The following is an 18,242-nucleotide window of genomic DNA, read 5'->3' on the forward strand; positions in this document are numbered from 1 at the left end:
TCCTTGCTGTATATATATATAGAGTCTCTGGCAGTTCTCACTGATTAAAACATGTAGAACTTGTGTTTTATAATTGAAATTAGTCATGTCCACATTGTTCTTTTGAAGCACTGTCATGTCTTAATTTTCTTGTTTGGTTGAATTTGCACTAAAATTGATACTACTACAAATTTGATTATTTTTTTTATTTTATACATTTTGAAATCTACAAGAAAATGCTCACACTAACAATTTACTACATATGAACACAAGAGGATGGTTGCAATACAATAAAGGTCAGAGAAATCCACCAGCTTTTAGAAAACTGATAGTGGTTTTGACATTAAGCCCTGGCAATAGCTATGTTTCCATCGAACTTTCTCTATGCACTAAAACTCAAACTCTGTATGAAAAAAAGCACGACAATTTTGATGGAAACAGGTTCATTCATGGTGTATTTACGTGTTCAACATTTCTGTCCAGTGTTATGCCAAACAGCGTGATCAGAAGAAAAAATGTTCCGATTGTAGTCAGCACGCATGCAAATTCATATGCGTGTGCCTAGTTTATTTGTTCCATCATCTTTGAATTTTGTCTGCCAAAAAGTGTCGCCTGTGTATTGTGTATTCAAATTTAACAATGAAAAAGTCAACGTAACACCTGGTTTCTCAGCACAGTAGTGTGTCTTGAAGAATGTAGTAAACCGATACAAATGAATTATACAGTAACATTGAGCTCAGTTGAGGCCATTTTAAATCAAATCTATGCTCCAAATACATGCACTGTATCTGTAATTATTGTATAAGAACCTGTTGCTGAGTATCTCAACCTAGATATCTTAACTTTAGGTATATTATACAAAATGCATTTTTTAAAATGTATTTCTAAAAAAGTGTCAGTGAGAAAATAAAAGGTTAAACAAAAACAATTAAGCTGTCAGGCTGGGCATTTGCCTTCACTGACCATTTATAATCACACAGCTCATAAACACTCACCAGCACCTGTCAAACACCAACCCCCAAAGGCGTTTCTCCTCTCCTCTAAATACCATGTGACTGGAGTCTAATTAACCATTCAGTTAAGGTTCCAGCCATATTATCACATGTTTTATGGCAGAGATGATTTTAACCCCATCCCTGCCAACCCTATATTACCAACATCAACACACACCATTTACATGTAGGGCTTTCGCTCTGCCAGTGAGACACAATTTTGGCAGCAATACTATTTGGCACAACGCCTGATGGGGCACTTAATTAAAACCTAATGACTTATATGTTTAAAAAAAATGCAGAAGTAACACATCCCCTGTTACAATGATGTTAAGATCTAAATTATGTTCATATAGTTTTTTTTTTTTTTTTTTTAAATGATGTCATTTGGCCATCACCTAAAATTTTAGGATTGATACATCATTTAAAAAAAAAAAAAAAAAAAAAAAAAAAAAAAAGCACTATATGAACATGATTTATTGAACTGATATTTTAATTAACATCATTGTAACGGGATGTGTTACTTGTGTGGGTCTTCATTGAATAATCAATAGGCAGACACAAAGCATTGGTGTTGGCACGCTGCACAGGCATGCAGATTTAATTTTCAACACAGTGCTGACACTAGGATACCAGCAATGGTAGCTCTAGTGTCACATTTAATAATGAAACTAAAACAAAACAAAGCTAAAAATAAAAGTTTGCCACACAAAATGGCGTGTGCTAGTCTCAATACAAGAAACATCCCGCTCCAGGAAGCTGTTACTCTATGTAACCCTCTCTATGCTGTTTTGGGATTATTTTCCCTAAACTGGCCTACTGTTGTTCTGTTACTCCCAAAGTCCCAGCCTCCCAGGAACTCCAGACCGTTCCAATAGTCCTGGCTGGGCAAGCGCCTTCACAGGCTCCATCATGCAGTTGAAGGGTTCCGTAGTAGTTCCTGCAGAGTGGACGCACCCATCTGGATGTAAACAAACACACGCTTCACTCAGCGCCCGTCTGTGCGACAATGGCTTTACTTATTACATTTTACATTTACATTTGAAAAAGTAGCACGTATATTGCTTTTAACACTAGAGCGGCAACGTTTATAGGCATACCTAGAACAACCATGACCGGTCAATTTGACCGGTGTATTAAAAACAACATAAATATTATAATGAAAGGACAAACAATTGAATAGAAGCTATAGTTGTATTCAGGAACATCATATAAAACATCTACGCAAAAAAAAAAAAAAAAAAAAATTGAAAATGTGTGTGTAGATACAGGTATATCATCTACGTACAAAGCTGTACAACTGAAACAATGTAAATAAGTATCAACATGTTTTTAAATAAATGTTTTTATTGCCTACATAACATATATATTATATACAGACATACTATAATCAAAATCACATGAATAAATAAATATTTGAACAGAATGGGCTTGTGGCAGAGCAAAGCTCTGCCCTTTAAATTGGCAGGGATGGGGTTAACTAACCCTACCTGCCTGGGTTTATTATGTTCAGGTGGCTGGGGTTGATTAGTTGATTAACGATCAATCAGCGCCCAGCCACCTGATATAAAAGGAGGCCTCTGCTTCTCATTTGGGGAGAGGGAGCTGAGGAAGCAGGTTGTTTTTTTTTTTTGGTTGTTTGGAGAGCTTGAATCCAGTGAAGGCATTGCCCAGCCTGGAGATTGTTATTTTTGTAAATTTTGCTTTTTGTCTTTCTTTGTGTTTAAATTGTTTTGTTTTGGCCCTTGTGCCCTTTCATTTTGTGTTTATTTATAATAAAATAGTTTTTTTTTTTGAACTACAGTCTGTCTCTGGGCCTCTATCCACTTGCCAGCCTGCCACATTTGGTGTCAGAAGTGGGATAGCGCCACCTAGAGGCTCAGAGCAGTATTTTTGTTTTGTTTTGTGGAATTTTTGGGATAATTTTTTTTTTTTTTGAAAAAAAAAAAAAATGGGAAAGAAGAGCAGACAGCGGCAAAGGCAGGAAAAGCAGCAGCAGCTGAAGAAATGTAAGCTGCTGCACCCACTGCTGGAGGACCCGGCCAGCCTCTTCCCCTGGTGTTCCTGGTGTGGGAAGGAGGACCATCGTTGGCGGTCCTGCCCAGACGTGCCACCGGCAAACTGGTGTGGCCGGTGTGAGGAGGACGGCCACAACTGGGCAGGATGCCCCTACAACCAGGCCCAGGAAGAGGTGCAGTATTCACCCCGGGCATCAGGGGCCACCCCACTACCTCCAGCACCACCACCACCGGCCGCCGCCTCCGCCACCAGAGGGAGCCGGGCCGCCGCCCGTCGCCGCCTCCGCCACCAGAGGGAGGCCGGGCCGCCGCCGTACGCCGCCTCCGCCACCAGAGGGAGCCGGGCCGCCGCCGTCGCCGCCTCCGCCACCAGAGGGAGCCGGGCCGCCGCCGTCGCCGCCTCCGCCACCAGAGGGAGCCGGGCCGCGGTCGCCGTGCTACCTTGGACATTCGGGGCCCCCTCAACCAAAGAAGGCTTGGGGGCTCCGACATCAACCCCGCCCACCACCACCCACCATAACAGCCCACCCAAGGGACATAATTGGACTCTTGGGGGGAGGGGGGTGGGGGGAAGGGGGGAGTTGGCCGATTGCGGCCGGTGTACGTTGTACATGGGGGGAGGTGTGTGGCAGAGCAAAGCTCTGCCCTTTAAATTGGCAGGGATGGGGTTAACTTCCCCTACCTGCCTGGGTTTATTATGTTCAGGTGGCTGGGGTTGATTAGTTGATTAACGATCAATCAGCGCCCAGCCACCTGATATAAAAGGAGGCCTCTGCTTCTCATTTGGGGAGAGGGAGCTGAGGAAGCAGGTTGTTTTTTTTTTTGGTTGTTTGGAGAGCTTGAATCCAGTGAAGGCATTGCCCAGCCTGGAGATTGTTATTTTTGTAAATTTTGCTTTTTGTCTTTCTTTGTGTTTAAATTGTTTTGTTTTGGCCCTTGTGCCCTTTCATTTTGTGTTTATTTATAATAAAATAGTTATTTTTTTGAACTACAGTCTGTCTCTGGGCCTCTATCCACTCGCCAGCCTGCCACAGGGCTTCATTTACAAAGTCTTAAATGCTGGCAAAAATCACACAGATCCTGCATTTTTCACAATATGCAGTGCACTTGCCAAAATTTGCAGTAATTCTAAATATTCTTTTCTGTCCTGTGTCTTCAGAGATCCATTTGCAATGTGTATTGTGACAACAATGACTTTCTTAGAAAAACATGTGATTTACAGTAACCAGTGCAGACAGAGATTGTGGCTCCGTGAGCTATCAGAGGCTCATTGAAACAATAGAAATATCAACAGACAGCTCACTTGAGGAATGTAGACAGATATAATCAAACTTCAATATGGCTTCAAGTCCTGACTGATACACACAAATAATCCTTCAACATTTATTTGTTATAATATGTATCGGTCAATTTGACCACTCTTCTTCGGACTAGGTATGACAGTATTTTATCTCGCTAAATTTTGCAGTTCAAGGGAATTAGTACATATATTTATATTTGTATAATGTATTATGCCTGTATTTAATGTATTTGCATTGTTCCTCACTATCTTGTAAAGAGCTTTGTGATGGTTGTCCACTATGAAAGGCGCTATATAAAATAAATATTGATTGATTTAGGAAAAGTCAGGAAAGCACAGCTCCTTATCTTAAATACACACACATCAATTTAAATTTAAATTGCAAAAACAGTCAAAATTACCGCCTTTGTCATTTTAGTATTAAATACTACTCATTACATTCCTTCTTCTTGTCTTGCCCTGTGAAACAGTTGTTGTGAATATTATTTACTTTTTTTAACTATCTGTCTGGTAATTCATGTATTAAATGGGTCAAACAGATAGTAATAAATATATTTCATTTTGTGGAAAGTAACTTCCATTAAAAATCTCGATGCAAAAGTATTGGCAAAAGTAATATTATCACAGTAAGGTGTTATTTAAGTAGTATGTTAACCCCATCTCTGAAAACACATCGTTCCTTCTTGTTCCATTTTCGGGCGTGGCATAAAGAAACATAACCAGAGGGCTCAGCAAGATAGGTTATTGACTAGAGTTTATATGTGAGTCTAGCAAGCAAATAGAAAATAAATGATGGAAATGTTTCTCTCTTTTTTCTCTGTTTGGAACATGAAAATGTATGTGACAACCATTTTTTGAAACTCGTGGCATCATTACATACAGCTCTTTGATGGAAACCTGTTTTTGTTCTATAAGGTTCTGTATATTTTCATGCGAAATTCTGCAAGTTCACCAGAAATGTGTTCATTTGTTGATGGAAACATAGCTAATTAAATATATTTTAAGACTGCATAAAATCTAATCATATTAATGCCAATGAAATACCAATCATGTAAATTTTACCAGAATCTAAAACTGGTGGAACTATTTTTGTGAATTGGAGAAATTGCCAATGTATTATTATGGTAATATAATGGTAAATTCATGCCAGGATAGACTTTTTGTTTCCATCATTTTTTTTAAGGATAAAACATGATCTGCTTAGAATTGTATACTGGTAAAACTTTATTGCCACATTAGAGAAGAGTATTATAAGCCGCAGTTCCTTCTATGTATCGAGCAAGTTTATAATTTACTCTGTAAAATTGCTACAAAAAAAGCGACATTAAGAAAGAAAAAACTATTTTCCAACTAATGCAGATTCTCCCGAGTAAAAGGGGTTTACTTGTGACGTTTAATGTCGTCATAACCTAATTTGCATTTGTCGCAAACTTTTCAGCTTAGTTGCATGAAATATATTCGCTGAAGTAAACAAGCTAAAACTGGTCAGCCCCTATTCCCATCAGAAAGTAGCTGTACAGTTTGTAAAAATACCTTTGTTTCTTGTTGCAATGGATCCCTTCAAGAACGCTTCTATTTGGAAGACTCCTTTTGCTGTTGCTCTGCCAGCTATCACCACCATTAAAATGATTAAACAGAGACAGTGGCAACAAAGACTAAATTTCACAACCTCAGTTTGAAAGCATGTTTTACATGGGATTGATCAATAATGAATCTACATTATTTCCCTTTAGTCAATATACAGTTTTTAATTTAGTGCAGTTATAACCCGAATATTATTAATTTACTATGCTTACTGTAATGGTGGCTGCCAAGGCCAGTACTGCAGTTGTTTGGTTAGGATTTAGCGGTGCTATAAAACTGAATGTCTGACCCTGACAAGGGGAGCCTCTTATCAAACACCAGTGAAGTACCATTACAACACAACCTCTCAAAAGACACCTGTGAAGTACCATTATAACACAACCGATCAAAAGACACCTGTGAAGTACCATTACAACACAGCCTATCAAGAACAACTGTCAAGTACCATTACAACACAGCTTATCAAAAAATAACTGTGAACACCCGTAACATTATAATGTAAAAAAATATAACAGACATCAATTTATATTTTACATAGTTTATTTGCTATAAAATTTAAATGATCATACATTTACATACATAAATATGGTGCATTTGTTTTTATTCTTTTAAACAATTATATAATACCTTTTCATACACAAAGGGAAGACAGACAGCATGACTGCAGTAACACAGCACACTCTGGAAGTGTGAAGCGCAAAATAAACAGGCTTTCTACACAACCACTACGGGAACCATTCCAAACTGCTTAAAATGGATACACATTCATTTTCAATGGCATCTTCTTTCTTTTAAACCCTTTCTGGTTTGAAATGTGTATTTTGGTTGTATTTGGCATAGCCTCAGATAACTCTTCCAGGGAATCATTAGTACTGTGTGTTCACACACAGACCTGCTCTCTGCTGTTGTACTGTGTCTTTTATTATTACACTTTCTTTCTCTTTTGTTGCTATACCCGTTAAGCCATTCAGACCAAAGTTAGTTTGTTTTTCAAAGGTAAAATAAAAACTAGGTTAAAAAAATATATTTTAATCTGACATAGGTCACAAAGTGTAGACTCCACTCATTCAAGCATGATATATAAATTACAAACAAATAATTACTGTGTATATTATTAAAGAAAATGAGAAATTCAGTTGCTTTCAGTTTCCATTAACATTTAAAAAAGGTTTAAATGAAAGATGTCTTCATTTTGCTTCCTGGTCCCATCTTTCTGATATTGCATACACATTCATTGCCCTGCAATATGAAACAGAAAGTCAATTATACACCTGAACAAAACCACAACAGTGCCACTTTGTACCTCTAACATGTCTTATGGTGTGTTGGGTTATCCTGAATGGTCTATGCACTCACTTTATCAGAAGAATGAATATATTGTGTTTACCGCTATGGCTAAAAGTTTCGCATCATCCTACAGAATTAACACATTTCGCTTCATAAAGTCGAATGAAACCTGCTAAACAGTGCGAACATATTGAATTACACAACACTTTGTAGTTTCTTTATACAATTTAAAATGTCACATTTAGAAATCTAACATGAAATATTGGTACTGCTATTCTGGCTTCCAGTAGACTTCTCCAATATAATTTTGTATTTTATTTGATTATACATGTTAAATAAAATATCTAAATTATGTTCATATAGTTTATTTTTTTTAAATCTCCTCAAATTCTAGGTAATGCAAAACTTTTGGCCATAGCTGTATAAGTGGATTTCACATTTTACATTTCAGATCAAACGACAAGACATATCAGCATTCAACTATAATTAAAAACTATAATTAAAAACTATAATTAAAAAATGATTCAGTATCATCAGCCTTCTACTAGACAATAGATGCCCTTTGGAATCAATAGATGCCCTTTGGAATCACCACATCAATGGTGAATCAAACTTAAAATCAATCTGCGTGTGTGTCGACTTTTTCATTTTCATGCTACATAGAAAGCTCAGTTCATATCTATTGGACAGCAAATACTATACAAAGATACAATTGGTGCAAATGTATTTTATTATCTACCAAAACCAGAGGGACACAAAACTCCAGTTGCAGTCAACTACCACACACAGAGCATTCATCGACAGGCACTATCGCTTAAATGTAACCAGACTTTAGAATGTATAATTATCCGATTTTGCACAGTAAATATATATTACAGTAAATAGTATACAAATAATTAAAACCAAGTTTTAAAGGGTATCCCCGAGGGGTTCATCCAGCTAAATCACTGCCGCTGGGATGAGTCACACAGGATGAGTCACACAGTTTAGACGCCAGGCTAAATTTTGTTGTGGACCCAGAGGGGGGGGGGGGCGTCACATTATATATATTATTCTTAGGAATAAATATGTCTTATTGTGCTTTTTTTTGTAAATCAATGTGAATAGGATTTGTCTTACCAAAAAGAGTGAGCCATTTAAAAGTCATAATAATCTGGTGACCTCAGAGAGAAAGCTTGTGCTAGCTTCTTGAACAGCCTGGTCTTCAAAGCCTGAAAACGAGAGGAACAGGAGCAGAATTAGAGTGGGAAACAACTTTCAACACACAGATATAGACTATAGATATGCTAGAATTCTGGGAGCAAAGATACTAAAGGAAACTGTATATTGTGTTTTATAATTCAGGAGGAACTGTGAATGGTTGTGTGGATTGGTTTAGTATCCCTCAGCACAACACGTTCTGTAGGGTGTAGTTGCTGAGACACTCCATCACATTACAGCTTAGGAGTGGAAATGATGAAAGACACGCAAACCCTTTCATTTCGTCATTTTGTACAATACTTGTATTCCATCAAACACTTATACAAGTTTATATGAGCAGCTTTATATGCATGTTATGATTGAAGAGTATCTTATCTAACACACTCTAGTATTCTCTCTTGTGAATGCATTAAATACACAAAGAGGGTACTTATATCAACAGTCATATTATTTAGTGTTATCAATAACAAAGCATGGAAGATTCTCAATATGTTAAAAATGTTTTGGTAATGTGTTGTATTCCATGCCACTGGAACAGCTTATTCTTTGAGCTTAGGGTTATCATAGCAGTCCAATATGGTTAGTTTGGCCTTGTTCTGTTGCAATCAGTCTTCTATTTATCCTGAAGCCATGTTTGCGTCTCTGAAGATCTAACTGTTTACTTTTACTTACCACAATAATGAGTACTGGGATAATGAGGATGGCCAGGCCACACAGTACAATGATGGCAACAGCAAACCCAGGGAAGGGTCTGGGGGTGGGTGGCACTGAAGAAAAAATAATCCATTTGAAACAAATATACATGCATGTCTTGCATTTCAGATTTGGATGAGTAATAATACATCTATCAACCCCTGGAGGGGTAAATTATGCACCCCCTTTCTTCAACACCTTCTTTCCTGTCATTAACCAATCACTTGTTTCTCCAAATTACTGGCATGCTTTACAGCCAATTATATGCTTTTACCCAGAAGACACTGCTGAGGTGAAATGACAAAATGTCACACTCCTGAAAAAAAAGGCATGTAAACTGAGACCCTAAAAACTCTAAGCATTTCTAATTAATGGAACGTTACAAAATAATCCTGACATATAGAATATTATTTTTTTTCGCAAAGCCTAATTTAAGTGAATCCTAAGCAGGGTCTTATTAGAGCATGCATGTAGAAGTCTTTTTGGAAATGAGTTTGCACACCCTGTATAGATATTTCTGAATGAACACAGTATAGTACCTGGCGGGCTAATGGAAGTGGGGTCTATTATCAAGCCTCGTGTTTCCAGATAGGGGACCCCATTAAGTAGGATCTGAGACACGCTATTTAGTGAGGTGGATCCCTGGGAGAAGGTCACCTCTGTACTGGCAATGACCGAGCCTTTCCTGTGGAGAGAGGGGTGCATTATGAATATCACACACTATCATACCTCCTGGGCTCAGCAAAAATATATCAGACAAAACCATACGGGGTTGGGTTATACTGATAAGGATTAGAACCCGTCAGTACACATGACTAGTTGGAGATCATTTGCACACAGATCAAGGATGATCTGTCCACTTAATATATACATATATACTTAAAATATAATACTTACGTGAGTTTTAATACATAGACTTCTGAAAATCTGTTCTCATTTCCAAAAACCGTGTTTATCTGTGAGGGATTGAAGAACACACTTGTGGTTAAATCTGTGTTCACAACTCTTTGATTAGTGTATTGTTATTGTCACTGTACAGTAACCCCACTTAAGAAGTGCAACCCTGAATCTCCCAGAGTCCAGTTACTCACCGAGGTTGTGATTTGTGTGCTGAGCTCTTTAAACTCTGTGGAGCCTCTGTTAGATAGGCTATCAGAGAAGTCTTTGTTCAGTATTCTCAAACTAAACAGGAACCTATGAAATTGTGCTTGATTTTCTGCTGGGTCCAAAGAAAGTACAATTAGAAAATGATTGAAAAAAAAATAACATAAAGATAAGAGTGTATATTTGGTTTGATGCATTATTGTTGATGTTGCTGTTGCATGTTGATTCTCTTTAGTCTTATACAATCAGTAGATCCCAATTATATTCCAGTCTGAAAGCAATAATACTTAGTGGCCATGGACTCCATGGTGTTGACTGTAGATGTAAGCCTCCTGCCTGTTAACATACCATTGACTTTCAGGGTGTATTTCACATAGCGTACAGGACTTGTGCTTGCAAGGATATCAGCAATTATCTTGCTGGTGTTCACAATTATGGGTGTGTTGAATTGATATTCCACCTTGGTCTGGATCCAATTATCAGAATTGCTGTGAAAAAAAGTTATAACTAATTTCTTTTTTTTACATCTACACATATCATTCTTAAAACATTATTATTTTAAACCATTATTTTCTACACAGATTACCAGTCTCATTTCTATTCAGTACTGACTAGTAACACTTTAGTTTTAAGATTTGTTAAATAATTGATGATGCCTTTATGTTTACAAGAGGTTATTAATAAAAGCAGGCTAGCAGGCTATCACATTATACTGTTATAAGAACATTTACTAAACCTTACTTTTTAACATGATATGAAGCTTTACAATACCACTGTCATTGACATGTTCTGATAAGAAACTGTAACACCGTGTCAATAATTGTCAAATCTTTAATTACACATTTAAAGATGTGTATAGTTTCAGAAATAAATTGTTACAATAACATATAGAATATAGTATTTTTAACAATCATATAAGATATATATATATATATATATATATATATATATATATATATATATATATATATATATATATATATAACACACACACAAACACACACATTTAAGGTAAACTTCCCTGGTAAAAAAGCCAATAAATGTAGTAATTTTATAACTCTTGAGAGCATGTACAATACACCATTACTGGACAATTTTATAAAATATTTGACTTGAAATATCTAACCTTGCTTTCAGTCTCAAGGCCATACTAAGCACAGTTGGGTGTGCCTCATTTCTGATTTTATAAGCAGCATATCAGTATTAAACAGAACATAATGTAGCTTTTTGAAAAGTCACTTACCTGAAGTTTGCAAAGGGTGAATTCACCATTGTTTGACCATAATATTTTTCAAGTATAGGTTTCAACTGAAAAAAATAGAAAAAAAATTAATTAATTTCTAGATTATAAAGGAGCCAGAAAACAAAAAAAAAAAAAAAAAACACATTATTATTATTATTATTATTATTATTATTATTATTATTATTATTATTATTATTATTATTATTATACATGTGTTGACAAGTCCATCGTAGGGCACCACACACACACCTTCTTTACCACTGTTCATGTAATTATAGTAGTTGTACTAGTTCTCACCCAATTATTGATTTTATCATTAAGATTAATTGATTCTGCAGATATGCTACTGGACAGTCCTGGTGTAAATCCGTCTATAAGGAGGAATTCTGTAACAATCTTGAGTGGAGGCAGCGTATTCACAGTAGCAGCTTAAACAAAATAAAAACACAAAAAAGAAAGAAAATTAACCAAAGCAATGGGTGATGTAATCTGTGCCACATTTGTGTTGATATAACTCATTGGTGAGCCGTATTCTTCATGTTCAAAAGGCTGGTTTTAGTACCATTAAGAGAGATTTTACCAAACACGCTTATTGTGAATTCTACACCAAGATGTAACATGTAAAAGACATAAAAATGAATCTACTTAAATAAATTGCACTTACTGTCTGAATTAATGCTTGTTCTGTTCAATTCTAGGTCTCCCACATATCCTGATCCATTCACTGCTGTGTAGAGTACACGGACAATGTCCGGATTGCTTGGGGTCGTGGAATTAGCTTTGAATTCCAAATCCACTTCTGGGATGACTGATCCTGGCCTGGAAAGGATCAAAAAATTGTAAGGGGTTTATGAATGAAATATAATAAATGAATACTGGCAAATTGTATACTTCCATATTGTTTTCCAGTCTCTTTGTTAATAATATTATGAACATACAACAGTCAATTCCAGCATACCAAATTTAGTCCACCTAACCGGGGGGTTAAGTGAGTTTGATCCACTTGCTTGTTCCATTGCTGTTCCCGATTGCAGTGTACCAAAAAATTGATCATTGAGATCATTGGGATCATCAGTTAAACTCTCACTTTAATTTTAGCCCTAACCCTAAACCATGCAAACTGCAATTCATAATCTGAATACATTTTCATAGTTTATTGAGAATAAAATATACAATCAAATGAAACTATTCAATCGGTTTCTTACTTAATATATATAGACTCAACACAATATATTACTATAGATGAATGGTCTTATAAAGGTGAGCAAAGTTTAAACAATATTACTCCCCTCAGTCTACCAAGAGAAGCACAAGGATCAAAAATGTAAGTTCAAGTTTAAAAAAGAAATATATGCAACATAGAAACACATTAAGTAGGATGTACGAGGATGTAAGCACAGTAAGCAGAACACTAGTACAATGAGCTGTATTAGCATTAGAAAACCATTTAAAAGTGGAGAATTAACGTGTAAAATTACCATGGATCATTTTTATACGATCTTGTATTAGCTTGTATAAGAAGGGTTCAAACCCTTAATAAATAATATGCATTGTGACACTGTATCCAGGCTGTTGTAATGCAAGCATAAGAGACATAAAAGGTTTTCTAGAGTGTAACTCATACTGTATTAAACAGATATGCAAGCAAATATCAAGACAAAAAGGGGACATATCAGAGCAAGCAGACTATCACAGTCTCTACCTTCCAGACTTAATGTCCTCTTAATGTGGATCTGCAAGGGTCTGGTTTAGTGTGTTGCAATCACTACTAAACTTGGTCTAGTTCAGGAGTTCCCAAACTTTTTATGCTGAGCCCCTCCCCCCTTCAGAGATTTTGTCTTTCGCGTGCCCCCCTTCTAGTAAACAGTACAATATTTAGAAAAATATGATTTTCCGAAAATAACATATTGTAACATTGCGTGTAAAATGAAAGCAGGCTCTACACTGGCAGGAGCTTCCTGCTAAAATTCAGCAGTTTATTAGCACAGGTCAAATAAACAATTAAGGATCACGCTAAATCAAAACAAAATAATAAAAACCTATTTCTCTGTGTTAAATTCCAGTCTACCTCTCGCTCTCACTTCGACAGCCTTAGACAAGTGTGCTCAGACACGCACTCTTATTTATCTCTTAGCATTAAACCACGCCCTCCATCCACCTTAACCAATCCCGGCCGTGACATTCGGACCTTCTACCATCAACATTCTAGGGGTACAGATGTCCAGGATTGGTGAACAGGAACAGACGCGCAACCAACCCTCACTCCTGCTCGCTGTCTAGTGGTCTGACTACGCAATACCGAAATATAAAAGACAAACAAACGGGACAGTCAATAAGTCCTGCAACAGTGGAAATCACTAGGTTGTTACACTATTCTAGCGCTGAGCGTGCTGTTGGTTCTACCAGGATACAGTGCAACGGGGACAGAGGAAAAGGTGCAACATTTAAATAAGCGATTAATCTTTAATAAAGTTATATATTTAAGATGGATTGTATTAACATCAATACAGTCACTTATTCCCGTTCCTCATTCCACATTTAAATGAGAAAGTAAGGCCGTGGAGGATTTAAAAGCACATTTAATTGTTTCACAGCCAAACCCAGTAAATTAAACTGATTGAATTGTTATTACAGTATTGTCATCACAGCATACCTTTTTGTTTAGACCAGTCTGGTTTTACTAGTAGTAACACCCTTAGTGCTTTTAAATTTTCTTTTAAATTTCAAAATTTTGAAATTTCAATTGGTTTATGCTTGTGAAATAAGGTATACTGTTTTAACAATACTACAATAATAATAGTAATAAAATCAGTTGAATTCACGGTGTTTTGCTGTGAAAGAACTAAATAAACTTTTAAATCTCCTCCAAGTCCTAAAATCAGAATAAAGGACGAGAAAACGAGGGTACAACTTAAAGTCTTAATGTTAATGCAATTGCGAATATGAATTGTAATTTTGTCCAGCTTTTTTTTTTATTCTAACTATTATAACTTTATTAAAAAAATGTGTATTTATTAAAATGTTGCACCCTCGTTTGCCCGTTTTCTACATTCTGCATGCAATAAACAAAAATGTAATTTAAAAGTAAATGCTAAGACCCCTTCTATTTATAAACTGTAAGTGTAGAGCGAACCAGAATTTCATGGGACTGAAGTGCCTCTCTTAAACGGTACCCAACTTCCTGAATATGCGGTGTAGTGATTTTATATATATATATATATATATATATATATATATATATATATATATATATATATATATATATATATATACTGTATATATTCAGTTTTCGTTTGCCTGTTCCGCTACAAAAAGGCACAAGTAAACCTCATGTTATTGACAAGTCTATGTCCACTGTTTACTGTGAAGAAACAGAAATGGCAAGGATGAAAAAAAAAAAAAAAACGCGTTGTGTACTATTTATTTCGGGAATAAACAAAGGAACATTTAACCTGAACGGCTATTTCTGGCATCATTTGTTTTGTAGCTAATTCACTGGGAAAAAGTAAAGGCCACAGCACACTAGACTGACCTGATAAGACACTAACGTGATTTCGTCGTGTCTGTTTTATGTGTGTCTGACATGATTTCGTCGTGTCTGTTTTATGTGTGTCTGACACGATTTCGTCGTGTCTGTTTTATGTGTGTCTGACACCGACACCGTCACGACACGATACTGATGTACCGACGAGCAAAATCCATTGATATTGTGTCAAGTTTCAGACGCACACAAAACCGACGAGAAACTGACACGACGATCGTGTCGGTGTCTTATCGGGTCGGTCTAGTGTGCTGTGGTCTTTATTCTTTACTCCTGGAATATTTTTGTATTTTAATTTGTTATTTGTTGTAAGGTCTTGCTGTAAAATAAAGCCACACACAGGCGCCATGTCGCCTGCTGTTATGCTGTCTCTGCTTGCGTTCAATGCAATATATGAAAAACGAACTAATATCTGAATGTATATTTAAATTATTAGGGAATATCCAAACATGAAAATGCCGTGTTTGTCGCAGCATTAATTAAAACCTGCTGTCAGTGCACTTTCAAATGAAGGAGGGCTTGGCGGTAGAGTCACTGAGCCACGATAGGTCTGAAACGACACAAGCTCTGTAGACAGGGATTGGTCAGATTTAACAGGGGGTTGGTCAGATTAAACATGATCCCTGCCTGGGTAGTTTATTGAGTCAATCATCCTGGAGGCCCACTGAATCTGTTATTTACCGCGGTGCTTTGTGCAATCGCCAGGAAGTCAGAAATGTATTTTCTAGTAAGGTATTGGCACCCCACTAATAACCTCGTCAGGGTGCGCCCCACAGTTTGAAAACCTCTGGTCTATTTTAACTGATGATCCCAATGAGCTAATGAACTTTAGTTACAGGATCATCAATGGTATTTATGTTATTTCAAGCAAGTGGATCAAACTCACTTAATCACCCTGTCAGACATATCTAGTGGTGGGTCTACATCTGGCACGCTGCAACGACCCGAAGAATGTACATGTAAACTGCTTGGGCATTTTCAGAGAGGCCAAAATATTTTAGGGCGATTGCTAAAATGATTGCACAGACTATCTGAAAAACCTGCTTCAACATACAGTATTTTAAACACGTTTCTTTAAAAATGTGTTGTTGGTAGAATTAAATATATATATATATATATATATATATATATATATATATATATATATATATATATATATATATATATATTAATTAAATTTAATTTTCATTTGTTTTTGTGCTTAATTTGTTTAAAGGCATACAGAAGTATCAGAAGTTTGAAAAACACCCGTTAAATAAGGAAGTATACTATATACTGAGTAGTGTGTTTACTTATAGTTCTGCCTGAAGGCTTCAGGCTCCTACTTGTTGTCACAGTCAGGATATTTTCAGGATATTCCTCTTGATATAAAACTATTTTGTATTTCCATAGAATAATACATTGAAAATGCGTGTGATAGAACCTAGTACACTACTGGTTATACTGGAGAACATATTGATTGATAGGCAAGTAACCTGTTTGTTATATTCAAATTCAGCATGAAGCAGCACTTACCTGAAGCTTCTAACTAATGATCTGATGTAAGTAGCAGGAAACATCCCTCTGTAAATTCCATCAAGCTGGAAAAGATCAGAAATTACATTTATATTCATTCCAAAGTCTATATACTGTACCAGTACATTCAAAGAGTACTGATAGAAATATGCAGATTTGTATGTTACTTTCCAGTTTACATGGTAACATTTCAGCAGTTTTATCATGTATGCACTCTATATGTGATATGGTATTGGTGTATGCTTATGTTTTGTATGTTCTAGATTAACATTGATGCCATGAAGTTGCATTTTTTTTATTAAGACTGTTTTAGCTAGGCAGCTGATAAGATTTTGTGTTGCTTGAATGAAACAGAAAAATATATTATGGCTTCTAAAAACATTGAAGCTAAATTTCGAACAAATACTGGGATATAATTAATATTGCATATCTCAAGAAATAATGTATTCAAGGGTGAAATAATAAATTTGATGTACTTAAAAAAGAAAATAAAATACAGACTTACATAACTGGTAACTTTATCACTTAAGCCTTTGAAATCCTGTGACGTCGCATCTCTCAGGGTTTCTTTAAAGTCCATTATGATTGTGAATGAAAGTGGCATGAATCTAGGACCATTGGGATCAGAAGTAGTTGTAGTGTTTACAGGGGGAGAAGCAGTGCTTCTGGTTGTAGTGGGGGCTGAAGTGGTTGTGGTTGTACTTGACTTGGTTGTAGGTGAGGCTGCAGTGGCTGTGGCTCTAGTGGGGGCTGCAGTGGTTGTGGTTGTAGTTGAGGCTGCAGTGGTTGTGGTTGTAGTGGGGGCTGAAGTGGTTGTGGTTGTAGTGGGGGCTGTAGTGGTTGGGGTTGTAGTGGGGGCTGCAGTGGTTGTGGTTGTAGTTGGGGCTGCAGTGGTTGTGGTTGTAGTAGGGGCTGCAGTGGTTGTGGTTGTAGTTGGGGCTGCAGTGGTTGGGGTTGTAGTGGGGGCTGAAGTGGTTGGGGTTGTAGTGGGGGCTGTAGTGGTTGGGTTTGTAGTGGGGGCTGTAATGGTTGTAGTTGTAGTAGGGGCTGTAGTTGTTGTGGTTGTAGTGGGGGCTGCAGTGGTTGTAGTGGCGGCTGCACTGTTTTTAGTGGAGGTTGCAGTGGTTGTGGTTGTAGTTGAGGCTGCAGTGGCTGTGGATGTAGTGGTGGCGATAATAGTTGTGATTGTAGTTGGTGCTGCAGTGGTTGTCGTAGTTTGGGCAGCAGTGGTTGTGGTTGTAGTTGGGGCTGTAGTGGTTGGGGTTGTAGTGGGGGCTGAAGTGGTTGGGGTTGTAGTGGGGGCTGAAGTGGTTGTGGTTGTAGTGGGGGCTGCAGTCGTTGTGGTTGTAGTAGGGGCTGCAGAGGTTGTAGTGGGGGTTGTAGTGGTTGTGGTTTTAGTTGAGGCTGCAGTGATTGCGTTTGTAGTTGTGGCTGCAGTGGATGTGGATGTAGTGGGTGCTGCATTAGTTGAGGTTGTAGTCGGGGCTGCAGAGGCTGTAGTTGTAGCGGGGGCTGCAGAGGCTGTGGTTGTAGCGGGGGCTGCAGTGGCTGTGGTTGTAGTGGGGGCTGCAGTGGTTGTGGTTGTAGTGGGGGCTGTAGTGGTTGGGGTTGTAGTGGGGGCTGAAGTGGTTGGGGTTGTAGTGGGGGCTGAAGTGGTTGGGGTTGTAATGGAAGCTGGATTGGTTGTGGTTGTAGTTGAGGCTGCAGTGTTTGGTGTTGTAGTAGGTGCTGTAGTGGGTGTGGCTGTAGTTGGGGCTACAGTGGTTGTAGTCAAGGCTGCAGTGCT

At 37.3% G+C, this 18,242-nt stretch overlaps 2 protein-coding genes across 2 annotated transcripts in view; both read right to left on the bottom strand.

Moving 5' to 3' along the window:
* Positions 1-6,444: 6,444 nt before the first annotated feature.
* On the bottom strand, positions 6,445-17,148 carry LOC121298799. The gene is made up of 12 exons (XM_041226020.1): positions 16,962-17,148; positions 16,457-16,521; positions 12,065-12,219; positions 11,698-11,828; positions 11,401-11,465; positions 10,506-10,645; positions 10,145-10,269; positions 9,951-10,009; positions 9,593-9,738; positions 9,033-9,127; positions 8,280-8,371; positions 6,445-7,112 (listed from the first exon to the last, which is right to left on the bottom strand). The coding sequence occupies exons 1-11, from the start codon at positions 17,058-17,060 to the stop codon at positions 8,297-8,299; spliced, it is 1,155 nt and encodes a 384-aa protein (XP_041081954.1). The 5' UTR covers positions 17,061-17,148; the 3' UTR covers positions 6,445-7,112; positions 8,280-8,296.
* A 771-nt stretch (positions 17,149-17,919) lies between these two features.
* Positions 17,920-18,242, bottom strand: part of LOC121299369 (mucin-2-like) — a 32,534-nt gene continuing 32,211 nt past the window's right edge. The window contains exon 7 of the mRNA XM_041227091.1: positions 17,920-18,022. Coding sequence (XP_041083025.1) covers positions 17,920-18,022 — 103 coding nt within the window. The remainder of the gene's footprint in view (positions 18,023-18,242) is intronic.

The sequence above is a fragment of the Polyodon spathula genome, chromosome 24 (assembly GCF_017654505.1).
Source record: "Polyodon spathula isolate WHYD16114869_AA chromosome 24, ASM1765450v1, whole genome shotgun sequence".
Taxonomy (NCBI): Eukaryota; Metazoa; Chordata; class Actinopteri; order Acipenseriformes; family Polyodontidae; genus Polyodon; species Polyodon spathula.

Bases quoted from the DNA above. Each gene is read 5' to 3' on its own strand.
- LOC121298799 (XM_041226020.1), bottom strand. From the start codon at position 17,060: ATGCCACTTTCATTCACAATCATAATGGACTTTAAAGAAACCCTGAGA. The intron at 10,646-11,400 runs GTAAGTGACTTT...TTTTTTTCACAG, and splicing joins TCACCCTTTGCAAACTTCAG to CAATTCTGATAATTGGATCC. The intron at 10,270-10,505 runs GTATGTTAACAG...TGGACCCAGCAG, and splicing joins ATACACCCTGAAAGTCAATG to AAAATCAAGCACAATTTCAT.